The sequence below is a fragment of the Anneissia japonica genome, unplaced genomic scaffold, assembly GCF_011630105.1.
Source record: "Anneissia japonica isolate Jap-2015-1 unplaced genomic scaffold, ASM1163010v1 scaffold287754_len4335492_cov202, whole genome shotgun sequence".
Lineage (NCBI taxonomy): Eukaryota > Metazoa > Echinodermata > Crinoidea > Comatulida > Comatulidae > Anneissia > Anneissia japonica.
The window spans coordinates 3,917,034-3,933,362 of NW_022705543.1; the positions used below are offsets into that span (position 1 = coordinate 3,917,034).

Below are 16,329 nucleotides of genomic sequence, written 5' to 3' on the forward strand. Positions count from 1 at the left end.
TTTTTAAACACATTTTGACGGTATATGTTGTAGTTGCACATTTAGTGTGAAATTAAGCGCGTATTAAAACGTATCCATTTTACACAAAAACAATACACTTGGCCTAGCACAACAACAAACGCCCCCAGGGCATTTATTTGAATAAATTCGGTATTCCTATGCTCTAATTGGTTAAGTTTCATGCTATAGTACTTCAAAAATGAGCACGTTAATTTCGAAAATGATTTTTTTTTTCTTTTTTTTTTAAACATTTTTAGAGGACATGGTATTGTTAGAGGATTGCTGCCAGTCACATATTTTCTAACAGGAAGTGGATATATGTACTGTACTAGTAGAAGTTTGTGATGTCACTAAAGATAAAATAAATTGTAAAAACCCAGTGCCTGCAATATACTGCTGCCATCATCGTTACAACAAACTGCTGAAAGAAGAATGTGTTGCTTACTTTGAGTTAGTTTATTTTTATTACCTTTTTTTGGTCATTTTTGGGGACAAAATACATTTTTAAGACAATCATCCAGGCATAGGCATTCATTAAATCCAGGTACGCGTCGAAGTTTGACGTCATCACTAAAGTTATAAATAAACCGGAAACTCCATGTCAAAAAACCACAAAAAAACATTAATGTGTTGCAATTCTGTTTCTGTCGATCGTGGCTTGCTCAGTTAGTTGCTTCCTGCTGCAAGGAATATCTCTATTTTCATTGGCGTGTTTCTTTCTTTTAGGTCTAATGAGTGGGCTTGTGTGTGAATCGAAAACCAAGCAAACTGAGAATATAGTCCTCGTAGTTCGATCTGGTTGGCCTCTGCTCGTCAGTCTCGTAGAACAGGCGGAGGTAAGTAAGAATGACTTGATGGATGTATGTTTGTTGTTCTTGTTATATTGTTACTTTACACATTTTTTTAAACATAGAAAATTATTATTCTACAGAATTATATTACTGTTCTGTACTGTATTACACAGGGTATTACTATAGTCACACCTACTGCATTTAATATACCGTATTTTTTCGAATAAACAACCCCTCGAATAGACGCCCCTCCAGAGCCTTATTTGGAATACGCCTCCCTCGAATAAACGCCCTGAGGCATTTATTTTTTCTCGAATAAATGCTCCCTAAATGACTGTAAACAAATTTAATGGAAGCAACATAATTCTCAACCCATTCCATTAATGGTCTACTGAGTGGAATTACATTTTTTTTTAAATCTGGTTGGTATCAATGAGTCTCCATGATCACCCAATAGCACATTTGAAGGTAATTATATCGTGTACATCCATATTTAGTTATACAGTGAAATTAAGGGGCGTGTTTATTTGAGTGTAACGTATCCATTTTACACAAAAAATATAAACACCTTCCCCTCGAACGAACGCCCCCCCCCCCCAAAAACAACCCCCCCTCAACACTTCTCAACAATAAATTTAATAAATTTATTGGTTTTCTATAAAAAAATTAAAAAAATACTGCCAGTATACAAGCCAGCCGATACCTATGACAAGATAAGATGCACCGTAGTAGTAAACTTTCCTAGCAATTTAGAGAACAGGCAACTGGCCGTGCAAGTGTAAACCCTCCCTGGGACCTAGGCTAGTATGTGCGTATGCTATGAATAAAATAGACAGTGGCTATTGTTACACCAGATTTAAACGTTCCTAATGAATTTTATCTTTTACTGTTTACTGTTTTCTCATTTACTGTACTTATGTAGGCCTACCTTTTATGTATGATATAACATTTTATTCATCATACTAAGTTATTTGCCAGTCAGTCGTGTTGGGCTTTAGTCCGTATCTCAAGATATATTAATATATTATTTTTTTTCTTTCAAGATAAATATTGCTTGCATGAGTAAAAGGTGAAGATGGATAGAAACGCAAGACGAAAGGAACGCCTTGACAAATACTGTGCTAATTTTGTGCAAACAGTAGAAGTAGAAAATATATTACACTACTTCCCTAAAATGACAAAGGGTACAAAGGTAAGTGTCTCCTAGGAAACTATGGGCTTCCCCCTTCCTCACTAATTCAGCAAGTATTTTATTTCATTTCATTTCATTTCTTTAGGCACGAGCGCCAAGGCTATGCCAAATAAGTGAACTTAATCACTTGTCCTACGTGGCATATCCATTTAACAACAGGGGACTTAATGGACCAGTACACCGGGGTAACCCCCAACTCTTCTTCTCGAAGGATGTACCGGGTTCTTTAAAGTGCACACGAGCCAAATGCCCTTTCTCAGTTAATAATTTGATAATAGGTTTACTAATAGTTTTATCGGCAAAACGATTAAGTAATAATTTTAAGATGGATTTACCACAAAGAAAATCAGAAATCTACACTAATGAATTTATTATCATAATAAGCCCATTACAACTTCACTCCCTAAGCCCCATAAAGAGACTTCGTTGAGAAAAGCATGACGTTATTTCATTAAATAAGAGGGCCGGGAAGAGGGCCCCAGCAGTGGCGTAACGGCGCATGGGGTGGGGGAAAAGTTTCCTCTCCCAAAAGAACAAAATGAATTAAGAAAGACTGCATTTATATGCAATATGCTATTTTTTTATGAGATAGGGCCTGCTGAGCGACTACTGGTATTTAACAACCAGGGGCGGATCCAGAGATGTCCGAAATTGGGCCGATCGAGACAACACGTCCTAGGGGGTCCAGGGGCATGCACCCGCGAAATTTTTGTGTTCTAGACGCCTCAAAATAACATTTGAGGCGTTCTGGGCTATCATTTTTTTCTTTCTTTCTTTTTCTTTCTTTTTATTTTCCCATTTTTTTTTTACTTTCCAAAAAGGGGGCGGGGCGCCCCCCATAAATCCGCCCCTAACAACAGATCAATTTAAAAGTTTTAAAAGCAATTGTAAATTTAGTCATTTAGTCTTCATGCGTCATTCATCTGCATAATATCATTTACCTACATATCGCTATTAGCATACATCGTTACATTAACATAGCAAAAATATATTCTGAATATATGCCCATCTATATTTTATTCTTACTCTTAATAGCAAGCATGTTTTCTCTATGTTTATAGGAGTTGATACGGCGAAAAGCAACCAATGAAGGAAATCGAGCAGGAGCATATGAATTATATATGAAAATAACTAAAGCTGACAGTGATTGGTACGACTACTTAATGAACGCACTGAGAAAAGCAGGATACTCAGACTTGCTAAAGCTACTCCAAGATGATGATGATGGTGGTAATGGTGATGCTGCTTGCAAACAACCATAGGCTGACAGCCGAGGCCTCTTAATCGGATAAAATACAAAGATTCAAAAGGCAGCCTTATTGTACATCGACACCCCTGCCATGCTTTATATCTACCAAAAATTAAAGAGATATATTATTAAATGAAATTTATCCCCTGGCAAAACCAATTGTTAAGACGACTCAAACTCTGGTGGGTTTTATTCAATGATCATCTTAATTTCGAAGTAAATTATAACATGTCGTATAGAAGTCATTGACACTGTGGATTAACAGTTACTTTTTTGCAGGAACGTTTCCTTTGTATCTTTCATATTTAATAATGCATACAGACAACGCTGAAATATAACAACAGGGCCCAGCCAAGGATAAACTGCCATTTTTTTCCGGTCAAGGTTTTCTCAGCGGATTTATCATCCTGACCCCATACTATTTGAAATAAGCTTAGGGGCCACCCAGATTTTTGCCTCAAGTCCAAGATGGCCGCCAAAATCCAAAATGGCCGCCAAAATTACAATTATTAAAGATATATAACATATTTATTTGGTGTTGGCAACTTTCTTGAAGTGGAATTGTCACTTCAGACCTAAGCTTTTCAAATCAAGGGCCACCAACAAGAATTTTGCCTCAAATCCAAGATGGCCGCCAAAATTAAAAATGGCCGCCGATAATTATATTATTAGAGAAATGTATTATTCGGTTATGTCAATGTTTTTTCAGTTTACTTTATGTTACCATGCTATACTAATGGGTCGTTTAAATATATAATAGGCCCTATTTGATTGAGCTGCACGAGTGATGAAAAGTGTTATTTGAATTTGAGTTACCGTACTCGCGCGAATAAGCTTAAAATATTTTTGCACTTTCTGAGGAGCGCTTATTTAAACGGGGTGCTTATGAAAACAGAGTGATAGGCGCTTATGGAAATAGATGAAAATCGAGGGGTTCTTATTGAAAATTTTTAAATTCAAGAGGCAATTTTTGAATGAAAAACGATTATATAAGGACATCACGCATGGTGGTTAGAAAATATAATCGTCCAGAGAAAATGGCTCATTACAAGAATGTGTGAATATTTACATAACAGCAAAATAGCAGATGCTGGTGGTTAGCTTGTTGGCCATCGGACGATTGAGATTAGCAGGATGGCAGGATCATTGTATTTTTTCTTTAAAACTAGATGGGAATGTGCAAGAGAAATATCCTCATTTTGATATTGACTGAAGAAGAATGTGTTTCCACTCTACAGCTCAAATCATACCAACAACCACAGTCCCAGTATTGATTGGATTATTGACTTGTTAAAAAGAAAATCTTATGAGTGGCGCTTATTCAAACGGAAAAGGAAAATTTCACGTTAGGAGGGGCGGTTATTCTATTATATATAAAATATAGTAAGATTTGCATAAGGTCCTATATAATTAAAAAAATTGTGGAATAGAAAATAAATTGTAGGAATGTAATGGTATATGTATGAGTATAAATAATATAACGCATGATATCATGATGACTATTAAATACAGTTTAGAAATCAAACAGTGCTAAAGTAGGGGTGCCTAGTCCTAGGTTGTGTTCCTATAAACAGAAGATTTTTCTAAAAATCGGCCGGAAAATTGTTTATTTTTAGCAATGTTGCGCGGGCCGGATCAAAATCTTTGGCTGGCCGGGGGTTGAATAACGGGGCTTGGTTTTCTGCAAACATAATAGACCCCAGTTGGAAAACAGTTTTTTTAGCAACTGAGTGACCTCTAGTGGAACTAACTTCCGGAGAGCGTCGTTTCATGAGCACCCAGTGTGGATTCCTGTAAAGAACGTTTGAGGGCCCTACCCCCAAGAATAGAGTGCCTGACTACCAAGTATCCACGTAATTAAGAACAGGGAAGGGTTACGTGCATGTCCTACAAAACCATGTTATCTATAGTTATGCTATGTTTAATAAATTTCAATTTTGTTTATTATTGTTATGATGATTGTGTTGTGATTTTTTAGAATGTTGATGGTGTATTCACTCTTCATTCTGTGGCCCCGTCGTCTGTGGCGAATCCAGCAATTCAGAATACATTGAACTCCTATTGGACACCTTCGGGGCTTAAAAGAATTCCCTTAATAGGAGTTTTACCTGAATAGGGGTTTTTGTCCTTAAAAGGGGTTTTTGGCATGTTTTCATATAACCAAAAAATCTTATTTTTATTGACATAAGATTCAGTTACAGTAGAATTAGAACTAATTTATAGCAATAATTAGTAATGCAAAATTTATTTATAATATGAAATCAGCAGAAATGTACGTAAAACAACAATAGTTTTATGTGTTCTTAATCTTATTTCGTGATGCAATGTAATTGACCAAATAACTTTTTTTTTTTAATATTGAGCCTTTTATTGGATAGTAAGATGAAGGCCCAGAGTAACGATTTAGAATGAAGGGTGCATATTATAGTACAGATTAGAATCCTATATGAAAGTACACGTAAAACAAAGAAAAAGAAATCCCCATGGATGGGTCAAAATTGGTTTACGCGGAGTAACACACATGCAGAAAGACTATACCGATATTCACTTTAAAGGAGGGGGAAGAAAATTCTGGTTTATTGCTCCGATGATGAATCTCAAAATAATAAAGTTCAGTGGCGTATCTAGCGGGGGTCGGGGGCGCACGCCCCTCCAAGAATTATTCGCTCCTCCAGTCGCTCTCCCCCCCCCCCCCAAATTACTTGGAAGTAGTTAAACATCACCTAAAATCACCTTATTTTGCGAGTTAGCACCCCTCAACTGATCATCGAGCTTCCTACTGTACTTCTCGCGCCCCTAATCAGCAGTTCATTTCAAGACTTCTAGATAAGGTTGAATGGATTTTTCTTATTATAAGACTGCTGTGTTGTTTTGATACAATGGAAAAAAGTGAAATTGCATTCTCAGGCTTAAATTCTTATTTTCGCGGTCAGGGGTGGCACCACTGCAGTGGGAGAGCCCTATATTTCGTAATCAGGGGTGGCGCCAGTGGGAGGGACCTTATATTTCGCTGTCAGGGAAAGTATACAATAAATACAAATAAAACATAATTGAAAAAAACTTAAAAATAATTACAATGAAACTGAGAAATAGGGAAGTGAACTTAAAATTAAAAGAATAAAACAGAACAATAATATTTAAAAAAAACATTTGTGTACACATACACAAATATATCCCTCCCTACTCATTCAATCAATTAAAAAATGCATAGATGCAGTGAAACAAGGTAGACAATTCAAAAACAAAGCAACATAATAAATTTGTATTAAACTAAGAAAGACTTGATTCAGTTATACCACCACGTACCATATATTAATTACAGTTTCATGCATTGTAGTTTAACAAATGTAAGGTATGAATTAAATAAATACACAGTAGCAAATAAAGTTAGAAAAAATGTTAACAAAATAAAGCAACTAAAACTAATAAATAATACTACTAATCAGTATTCAAAATGCAACAATACAAGAATAACATATTTATATTAAACTGATGCAGACTTAATTTCTGAACGTTTGGACCATGCTATCTTGGCGTAATTCTTACAAAACTTGTCGAAGGCTCTAAGAACATCTTCATTAAGTAATGTATTTTCACCTCCAAGAACTTGAAATGGAGTTTTTTTTATTTTTTTTATCAAGGTCCGATGATTGAAATATCTGCCAGATATTACAGTTACTGTATTTGATAATTCCAGGTATTTTTTTTTAGATCATTACGTTCTTTAAATCGTATATTATCAAACAAACTACAACTGAAAAAAAATGTTTATGTTTAGTTTGTGATGCCACTAAAGGTAAAAATAAACTGGAAACCCCCGTCTGCAAAAAGAGTGCTGTCATCATGGATATGTGGGCGAATGAATCGAAACCAAACACTTTGTTGCTCACTTCGAGTTACAAGTTAACTTAAGAATTGATTATTCTGGATTTTGTTCATTTTTCTTGGACAATACTTTTTTAAGGCAATCATCGAGGCACATTTTGTAGCCCTAAATCATAATCCAGTACGCATTGAAACTTATGACGTCACTAAATTTAAAAATAAACCGGAAACACCGTGTCAAATAAAAACATGTGTTGCGAAATGCGATGCATGAACGTTGATGTTTAATTCGATGTTTACTGTTGTCGTGTGCTGGGTTTTTTGGCATTGGCTTTGTGAGTGGGCGGAAGCAAAACTTGATCAAAATAATACTTGAAAGAAGAATTACTGCAGTCCAATCTGGTTAGTGAGATCAGGGTTGTTCTCCCTGGTGAGAGATAGAGCCTATCCTAGGCTTAAAGGTAGAACAGGCTGGGTGGTAAGTAAGAATGAGTCTTTGATTGTTGTTCTTGTTGGGCAGGCCTAGGGCCTAGCCTAGGTAGGCCTAGGGTAGATAGGTAGGCCTCCGCTCGGTATCAGGTCACTTCGGCCCAAAACCCAATCCGCCCAAACCAACTCGGCCCCAGACAACACTTCGGCCCAAAACCATGCTCGGCCCCAAACCAGCTCGGTCCAGAAGATAACTACCCAAATGATACGGAATTTTTCTCACGAATCGGTAGACATTTTGTGATGACAAACATTGCGAATTAGCGGTGCGTATTATCCAACAGAAATAAGATAAGCTTTTGGGCTGATTTTCTGACATCATGTTATTGTTAGGCCTTTTTCACAATTCGAGGAAGGCGTATTCCAAATAAGGCTCTTATACCTAAATAATATTAATAATTATAAGGCCTTTTTCACAAATCGGTAGACATCTTGAAGTGATGACAAACATTGCGAATCAGCGGTGAGTAACCTTTTGGGCTGATAAGATAAGCTTTTGGGCTGATTTTCTGACATCATGTAATTTAAAAAATCATAATTAACTCCATAACGGATCGTCGTATCCAAAAACATTTTTCCAGCAAAATGTTCTTAAAAGATTAGTCTACACCACACTATATAATTGAAAAAAAATTATAAGCTGGACTAGCATTGTTTTAGTTACCATATGTGAGTTTCCTGTGTTAAAAACATGATTTACTATACTATACTTATTATAAAACATAACTTGTACTTTATAATAAGAGAAATCTGTATATTATTGGTACCTGGAACAGTAACAACACGAAAGTACTATGCTACTGCCCTGTAATGCATAGGCTATTTTAAAACACTACTTAGATAGGCTTTTCTTTTTCCATCTTGATTTCAGAGGTCAAAAACATTTTTTTTCAATCATATAGTGGTGTAGACTAGTCTTTTAAGAACATTTTGATGGAAAAATCTTTTGGATACGACGCCCTGTTATGGAGTTATGATTTTTTAAATAACATGATATCAGAAAATCAGCCCAAAAGCTTATCTTATTTCTGTTGGTTACGCACTGCTGATTCGCAATGTTTGTCATCACTTCAAGATGTCTACCGGTTTGTGAAAAAGGCCTTGTATAGGCCTAGGTCTAATATTATTTTTTAGTATATAACTGTTCTTATTATTCATTTTTATATTATCCAAATAATTAGGCCTATATATTCAGGCCCATATGCAGGATTTTTATTGGGTGGGTGCGAATTGTAGAGATTGGACCAAAATTGGAGAGGTGGGGGCACTTAGGGGGAAGGAATCCTGCTGGGATCGAGGGGGCGGAGCTCAGGCATTTTTGATAATTTTTTGGTCTTAATCGATTTCTGAAGATGCATATATACGGTTTTCAGTGGCTGACCTAGAAATTTGAAGAGGGACCAGGGAGGGACTTTCACAGATGGAGGAAATACCACCTCAGCCTCACCATGGTTAAGGCTGAGGAAAGAAAATTTATGGCCATGGCACCTTCAAAATGGCCAGAAATTGCACTCTCATACAATTTGAATAGGCCCTATCATTTTCTTTTTTCCCAATTTTTTTTTATTTTTAAAAATTGAGGGGGAACTAGATTCAGTTTGGGCTTCTTGAATTACCTACTGTCAGTGGCGGATTTATGAATTTGATATAGAGGGGATATATTATAGATTCATAAAATAATGTATATTTGTATGAATATGAAGTAAAACAAAATACACGAATGTACAAATTTATTCAGGTACATTTAATTCAAACTGGCTACATACAAAGTTTTTGTTTTTTTTCAATTCACGATGGAAAAGTTTTAAAGTAAACGGTAGGCCTATCGTTATCCTAGGCTGGCTGCCCCAGCAGGGTTTTTTGTTGTTTTTTTTTTTCAATATCTAACACTTTGGAATTAAACAGGTGCACTACTGTAATATTTCTGCTAAATATTTTTTTGGTAAACTGTTTATTCGGACAGTCAAGCACCCCCACCGGCCAGAGCTCGTCGGGCAGTCAGACCAAAAACAAAAAAAACAAAACAAAAAAGGCCTGTGCTAAACCACCTAGACCTAGGACCTAGGCCAGCTGGGCCTATACTAAGCAAACACATGTCTGTCGTCACTCACTGAGAGTGCCATTTCTAGGCAGTCCTGAGAAAAAAAAAATTATCATTGTGCGTAACAAGAGAAAGAGCAGATATATCTGGGGGCGATTGCAGGATTTGGTAGTTGGGGGTGAGGGGGAAGAATCCACACCACCTCAGACCTCTACTGCCTTAGACCAACCATAGTTGAGGCTGGGGTAAGACAATTTTGAGGATATGGAATCTTACTGGTACTAAATAATCTATAAACAAGACAATACAATAATTTGTTTTTCTTAATACAATTTAGGGGGTGAGATCACACCATTGCACCCCTCCCCCTGCATCTGCCCCAGCATATTATGTTTTAATATACCAGTAGTTTTTTTTTTTCTTTCAAGATAAACATTGCTTAATATTGCATTACTGAAGGTGAAGATGGGTAAAAATGAAAGAAGAAAAAAGCGTCTTGACATTCACTGTTCTAAATTTATAAAAACAGTAGAAGTAAAAAATATATTACACTGCTTCCCTAAAATGCCAAAGGGTACAAAGGTAAGTGCTTACTAGGAATCTATGGGTTCCCTTCCTCACACTAATTCAGGAAAGATATTAGCCTTTCCTTAATTGATAGTTTGATAATACTAATGTTTTAATTGGCCAAACAAGTACAATTTTGATGGATTTATCACAAAGAATTTTCACTAAATAATATTTTATTACAATCTATTCATACAAAAGTTTGTGCAATATGAATTATTATTATTATTATTATTAGAAATACAAGTGCTTGACTACAATTCTGTTTGATATGTGTACTGTACTTTTTTGTTGTTGTGAACACAAACTACTTTTTGTCTGTCTTTGTGGTGGATGGTAAGAAATTACAATTTAAAAAATGCTCTTATGCTAACTTTATTGGATTTTATTATTCTTATTGCTGCGAAGCAGCCAATTCATATTCTTGACAGCAATTTGACCTCTGAAAGGTCATTGTTTGTCAAAAAGCAATGGCCTAAGACGACTGAAAAGCGGAGTTTCCTTCTTTCGTTCTGCCGGGTAAAATCAATGACTTTAGGCGACGTTTGTAGACTAACCTACACGTACCAACGTCCGCATGTCGCGCTGGCCTTGGCCTACTCTAGGCCTAGACTAGCTAGGATGGTATAGGCTTAGCCTTGAAGGGACAAATGTTCCAATGAAAAACAACGTCACTCCTTGATAGCTAACATTGTCTATTTAACATCACGATAATTCATTATTAGACCTATAGTTGTTTTTTGAAATTGTACTCCACAAATCTCAGCCGATACCTCACACAACTCGTTAACGTCTCATATCTATTGTCGTGACGTCATGGCTCGCTGGCTCACACTTGTGATATGTCTCGCACTTGTGATCAAATAACACGCTGGCTCGCACTTTGGCAACACTCTTTGGCAGTCAACTCGCCCCTAGAAAACCCGCCCTTGGAAACTGCCCCATAAAAAAATGTACAGTACACTTCCTAGACCATGCAGTCTTCAAAATAAAAATTGTAACCTTTGGTAATCAACTACATTTTCCACATACATAGAAATTTTTGAAACTTTATTAAAAAAAACCTAAACTATAATTCACCACTATAGACAATTTTTGACAAAAATGAAAAACATGACTTTGTTACCCAATGAGAAGTGTTCTAATATAGACAATGGGTCGTGTCTCATATTATTTTGTTATATTTTTATTATTCATTATTTTCACTTGACTCGCATAAATAATTTTGTTCGAAGAACATTTATAATGCAGTTGTACTTCGCAGCACTTCACTTGCAATTTGCAATTTCTAGTTCTTAGCTTAATAGCAAACATGTTTTCTGTATATGTTTAGGAAACCATAGAGCGAAAAGCTGTAATTGAAGGCAACCAGGCCGCAGCATTTGATTTTTATATGAAAGTAACCAAAGCTGACAGTGATTGGTATGACTATTTAATGAATGCCCTGAGAGAAGAAGAATACTTTGACTTACTAGAGCTACTCCAAGATGATGATGATGACCGGCGTACCTCATCATCAACTAAAACGGTGGAGCAGCCAGTTAATTTTCCACGCCAAGAGATGAATCGTAACATATCTGTAAATGCAGGCCAGTCTCAACATCCTGAAAGAGATCAAACAAACAGGCATCAAAGCATGCCACAGCAGGCTTCCCCGCCCCAGTCCCCTCAGGGGGCATCCCCTCCTCATTCCACTCAGCAAGCATCCCCTCCTCATTCCCCTCAGGGGGCATCCCCTCCTCATTCCCCTCAGCAAGCATCCCCTCCTCATTCCCCTCAGGGGGCATCTCCTCCACAGTCCCCTAAACAGGCTTCCCCTCCTCAGTCCACTCAGCAAGCATCCTCTCGCTTGCCTCCAGAGCTCTTAACAAACACAAGCCAGTATATAGCTAAACACCAGCCTGGTCACCCAGCTTTGGATATTGAACCCCAGCAGAGTACACCTTTAAGCCCTGAGGCATATACAAGACCAGGTGATGACAATCGTCAAGGTATATTATATTGTATCCTCATCCTCAAAATATTTTATAAGAGAATTATATATATATATATATATTTTTTCTTGTCATTTGTTTCTTGCATATTAATCCTGTTTTGCATTTTTTAGTAGCACACTGCTGATATGATTAAAAGAAGGATAATAGACAAACACCAAAACACCTTACTATTATATTATTTTTGAATTAAGAATAGGGTGCTACTGTACTGCTTTTCATGTGTGCCTTATTGATTGCCAAAATTCATTTTATATTAGCAGGGTTTTATCTACTGTAGAAACATGAGATTTAATGTACAGTATGTAATATATATTGAGGAAATACAAAACAGGATTTTTATGACTAGTGAATGTTGTGAAGTGTCAATGATAAGCCTTACTTAATTTAGCTGCCAAACACTGTATTTATGTAATAGATATATTAGAAGAAAGAGTATAGAATTATTTGTTCAGGCTAATTGCCTTTTCTCTTTCCTGGCAAATGATATATCTGGAATGCCGAATGAATATTATTATTATTATTAATATATGTTAAATATATTAATGGTGATGATACAGTATTACTGCTATTCACATACCTTTCCCATCACCCTGTACTATCCACTATATGCCCTTCCCAGCCCCTATCGGATATCCCAAAATTGTTTTCTTTAAAAATACTGTAGAGTATCGCGTTGTTATACCCATATTGGTAAAATGTTTTTTTAGCAGGCAGAGAGAGTACAAGAATATTTCACCAAGAGCCCGAAGAAGTTACTTCCGTGAATGAGTTGACCTTAGGTAAAGTGCATCAAGGAGTAAGACAGGTATTTAACAAACTAATGAACGACAACAACGACTACCCACCCAACTGGAAGTCTTTGGCATCTAAATTAAGTAAGATTTGATCATTGGTACTTCACAACATTCACTAGTCTTAAGAAATTTTGGTTTATATATTTACTCAGCATTTATGTAGCAGCAGTTTGGCGCAGCGGTTGAGGTTCGGACTTTTAATCGTAAGGTCAGAGTTTCGAGTCTCCACTGTGAAGATTCGCTTGTGTCCTTGGGCAAGGCACTTTAGCTACATTGCTTCTGTCCACCCAGCTGTATCAATGGGTACCAGCAATCTGCTGGGGACTAACCTGCGATGGACTAGTATCCTGTCCAGGGGGAGTACAACTCTCATCCGCTTCACTCTACGGAAACTGGGGATAAGCTCTAGCCCATTGAGCCCCTAGTGGCTCGGAAATGATTGTTTTTAGTTTCAGCATTTATATAGTGCTATTTCATGAAGATCAGAGCACTCATTCAGTAACTTTCTTCTCAACTAAGGGTCTGTTTGTGTCTGAGCTATTCGGTAAACAGGTACCAGTTACCCTCGTCTGTCCACAACAGGGGTAACATGGACCAGTACACCAGAATAACCCTCTACTTGTCTTGAAAGATGTACTGGGTTCTTTATAGTGCACATGATCCACTCGTGTACACTGGGCCTACAGTTTATAATAGTCCTTATCTAAGTAGACTTGTTCTGCCTCAAGAAGCATAGGCGAGCGTGGCTGTAGGTTACAGAGCCCCAGCCTTAACCACACGGCCATTCCACTCAAAGGTGTGTATTTAGTCAATCTCTAAATAAACATTATCATGCAATATTTCTCAATCACCCCATCTTCAATTAAAGCATTATTCTAAGTTATAGCATGGGCGCAGCAATCTTCCTACATTACATCGCTCTCAATGCCAAATTTACAGGACATACTTTAATGATTATCTGTTTGTCTACTAAGGAAGCTCTTTACATTATGCTAAAGCTAAACTAGATTTTAATTGTCACATTGTTAGTCTATGTGATATACTGCTGCAAAACTAAAAATTCTAGGAAACTTTTAAGAATTGTAGATTATTTACTTTTATTATACCTTAATTGTAGGAAACTTTTTTTTTATTTACGACATTAGATATGACAGTCGATGAGGTTAACAGCATACAAGGTGCCCCACAGCTGTATGAATTGTTGAGAACCAGAGGAATGAGGTTGGTAGAGTTGGTGCAGCTTTTGAAAGAAATGGAAAGAGCTGATGTGGTATCAGAAATTGAAAGGTTTTATGACCTCAGTGACATGGATCTACCAGAGCAGCCAGTTGAGGTAAAGTCTAGGCTCCAGTAAAGAGTATAAAAAGAACAAGAGAGCTAACTACGCTAATAAGAACGCAAAAAAGCGATATGCCATACGCAGCCAGTGTAGGACGCCCGCTACCAATGGATTACCCAGTAATGCACCGTGCATGGTTTGTTTATTTGTATTTCTGTTTTCCCCATGATAAAATACATTCATAGAGGGCAGTAGATTTTCCTGTTTTTCTTTATTATCATGCCATCGAAGCAGGTGCACTTTATGTGATCTCATACATAGTTGGCGCACTACATAACAACGATGGCAACTTCCATTGTAACTAGGGGAGTGATGTTTTTAAGAATAGGAGTATGCTCTCTTGTTCTATTTATACTTTTTGGTTCGAGTATCATTACATCCAATATGTTACTCCTAAAAATATGATATTTGCAAGAGTATTTATTATTTAGGCCTAATATATTATATTTTAATGCATTTCAGAGACTGTCTCCAAATGTTTCTCGTCAAACAAGTAAGAAGACAACTAAACGCATGTGGGAACCACCTGAAAACAAAGAAAAAATTAAGGTGAAAGAAATACACAAACAACAACCAGATCAGATAAAGATGAATTCGGATGAGGTAAAAAATATAGGTAAAAATGTAATGAATTTTGAACCTGAGAAACAAGTTAAAAGAGAACCTGTTGTTGGGAGGTCATCGCCTGCTAATATGGTTAACCCTGCCTCAAGGAATGACTCGAAACCAATGATGGTAACTCCTGTAAAAGTCAGTAGCTCATCAGCAAATGAAGAACAGTTGACAATGCCTTATGTTGATACATCAGCACCAGCTCCTTTAAAATCTGTCAATCAACCGCCACTTGATAGCTGTATAGAGCTAAGCGGTCCATTTGTACTAAATTCTGTCGCAAATGCACCGGAAAGCATGGAAGATCATGTTACTGAAAATGTTGAGCAAAATGTAGAAGAAATGGGAGATGCTCATGAAAAGGATGATCATGAGGAAGAGCATCAGGAAGAAGCAGAAAATGATGTTCCTAAAAATTCAGATTCTGAAGTGTCACCTGTAGCTTCCACGAGCAATGCATCTTCCGAATCGACAATGCCCAGCAGAGCCAGACAATTTTTGTCTGATGGAATTCTTGCACTAATTAATATGAACAGGCTTTGACAACTGTAACTGTCAATTTTCACAACCATAACTGAATACACAATGTATGTACAGTATACAGTATTTAACTATTTCAAATATTGTAACAATTAAGAAAAGAAAATGCAAGTATTTTGGGTACATAGTAAGAGCGAACCAACTGCGAAGAATGTTAATGGAAGGAAAAGCTGAATGAAAGAGAAAGAGGGGAAGACCAAGAAAAACATGGGTGAAGAATATATGTGAATGGATGAACAAAAGCTATGAGGAAACAGCAAGATCATTTAAAGACAGAATGAAATGGAGGAAAATCATGGCATTTGAAATCCTTAATGGATATGGAACTCACTGATATATACCTGTCTCTTATACACATCTAGATGTGTATAAGAGACAGCTATATGCCCTTCCCAGCCCCTATCGGATATCCCAAAATTGTTTTCTTTAAAAATACTGTAGAGTATCGCGTTGTTATACCCATATTGGTAAAATGTTTTTTTAGCAGGCAGAGAGAGTACAAGAATATTTCACCAAGAGCCCGAAGAAGTTACTTCCGTGAATGAGTTGACCTTAGGTAAAGTGCATCAAGGAGTAAGACAGGTATTTAACAAACTAATGAACGACAACAACGACTACCCACCCAACTGGAAGTCTTTGGCATCTAAATTAAGTAAGATTTGATCATTGGTACTTCACAACATTCACTAGTCTTAAGAAATTTTGGTTTATATATTTACTCAGCATTTATGTAGCAGCAGTTTGGCGCAGCGGTTGAGGTTCGGACTTTTAATCGTAAGGTCAGAGTTTCGAGTCTCCACTGTGAAGATTCGCTTGTGTCCTTGGGCAAGGCACTTTAGCTACATTGCTTCTGTCCACCCAGCTGTATCAATGGGTACCAGCAATCTGCTGGG

At 36.8% G+C, this 16,329-nt stretch overlaps 2 protein-coding genes across 6 annotated transcripts; both read left to right on the top strand.

Annotated features, from left to right (window-relative positions):
• Nucleotides 1-685: 685 nt before the first annotated feature.
• On the top strand, nt 686-3,498 carry LOC117105799. The gene is made up of 3 exons (XM_033247078.1): nt 686-836; nt 1,835-1,983; nt 3,045-3,498. The coding sequence occupies exons 2-3, from the start codon at nt 1,867-1,869 to the stop codon at nt 3,243-3,245; spliced, it is 318 nt and encodes a 105-aa protein (XP_033102969.1). The 5' UTR covers nt 686-836; nt 1,835-1,866; the 3' UTR covers nt 3,246-3,498.
• Nucleotides 3,499-7,306: 3,808 nt separating this feature from the next.
• Nucleotides 7,307-15,771, top strand: LOC117105810. 5 transcript variants are annotated; one of them, XM_033247101.1, is made up of 6 exons: nt 7,308-7,535; nt 10,016-10,169; nt 11,488-12,145; nt 12,862-13,026; nt 14,091-14,278; nt 14,747-15,771. In XM_033247101.1, exons 2-6 carry the CDS (start codon nt 10,053-10,055, stop codon nt 15,437-15,439), a joined length of 1,821 nt encoding a protein of 606 aa, XP_033102992.1. In that variant the 5' UTR covers nt 7,308-7,535; nt 10,016-10,052; the 3' UTR covers nt 15,440-15,771. The 5 variants fall into 5 exon arrangements, with proteins under 5 accessions (XP_033102993.1, XP_033102992.1, XP_033102990.1 ...); XM_033247099.1 differs by having other exon boundaries at nt 7,310-7,535; nt 12,859-13,026; XM_033247100.1 differs by having other exon boundaries at nt 7,310-7,510; nt 12,859-13,026.
• Nucleotides 15,772-16,329: the final 558 nt, after the last annotated feature.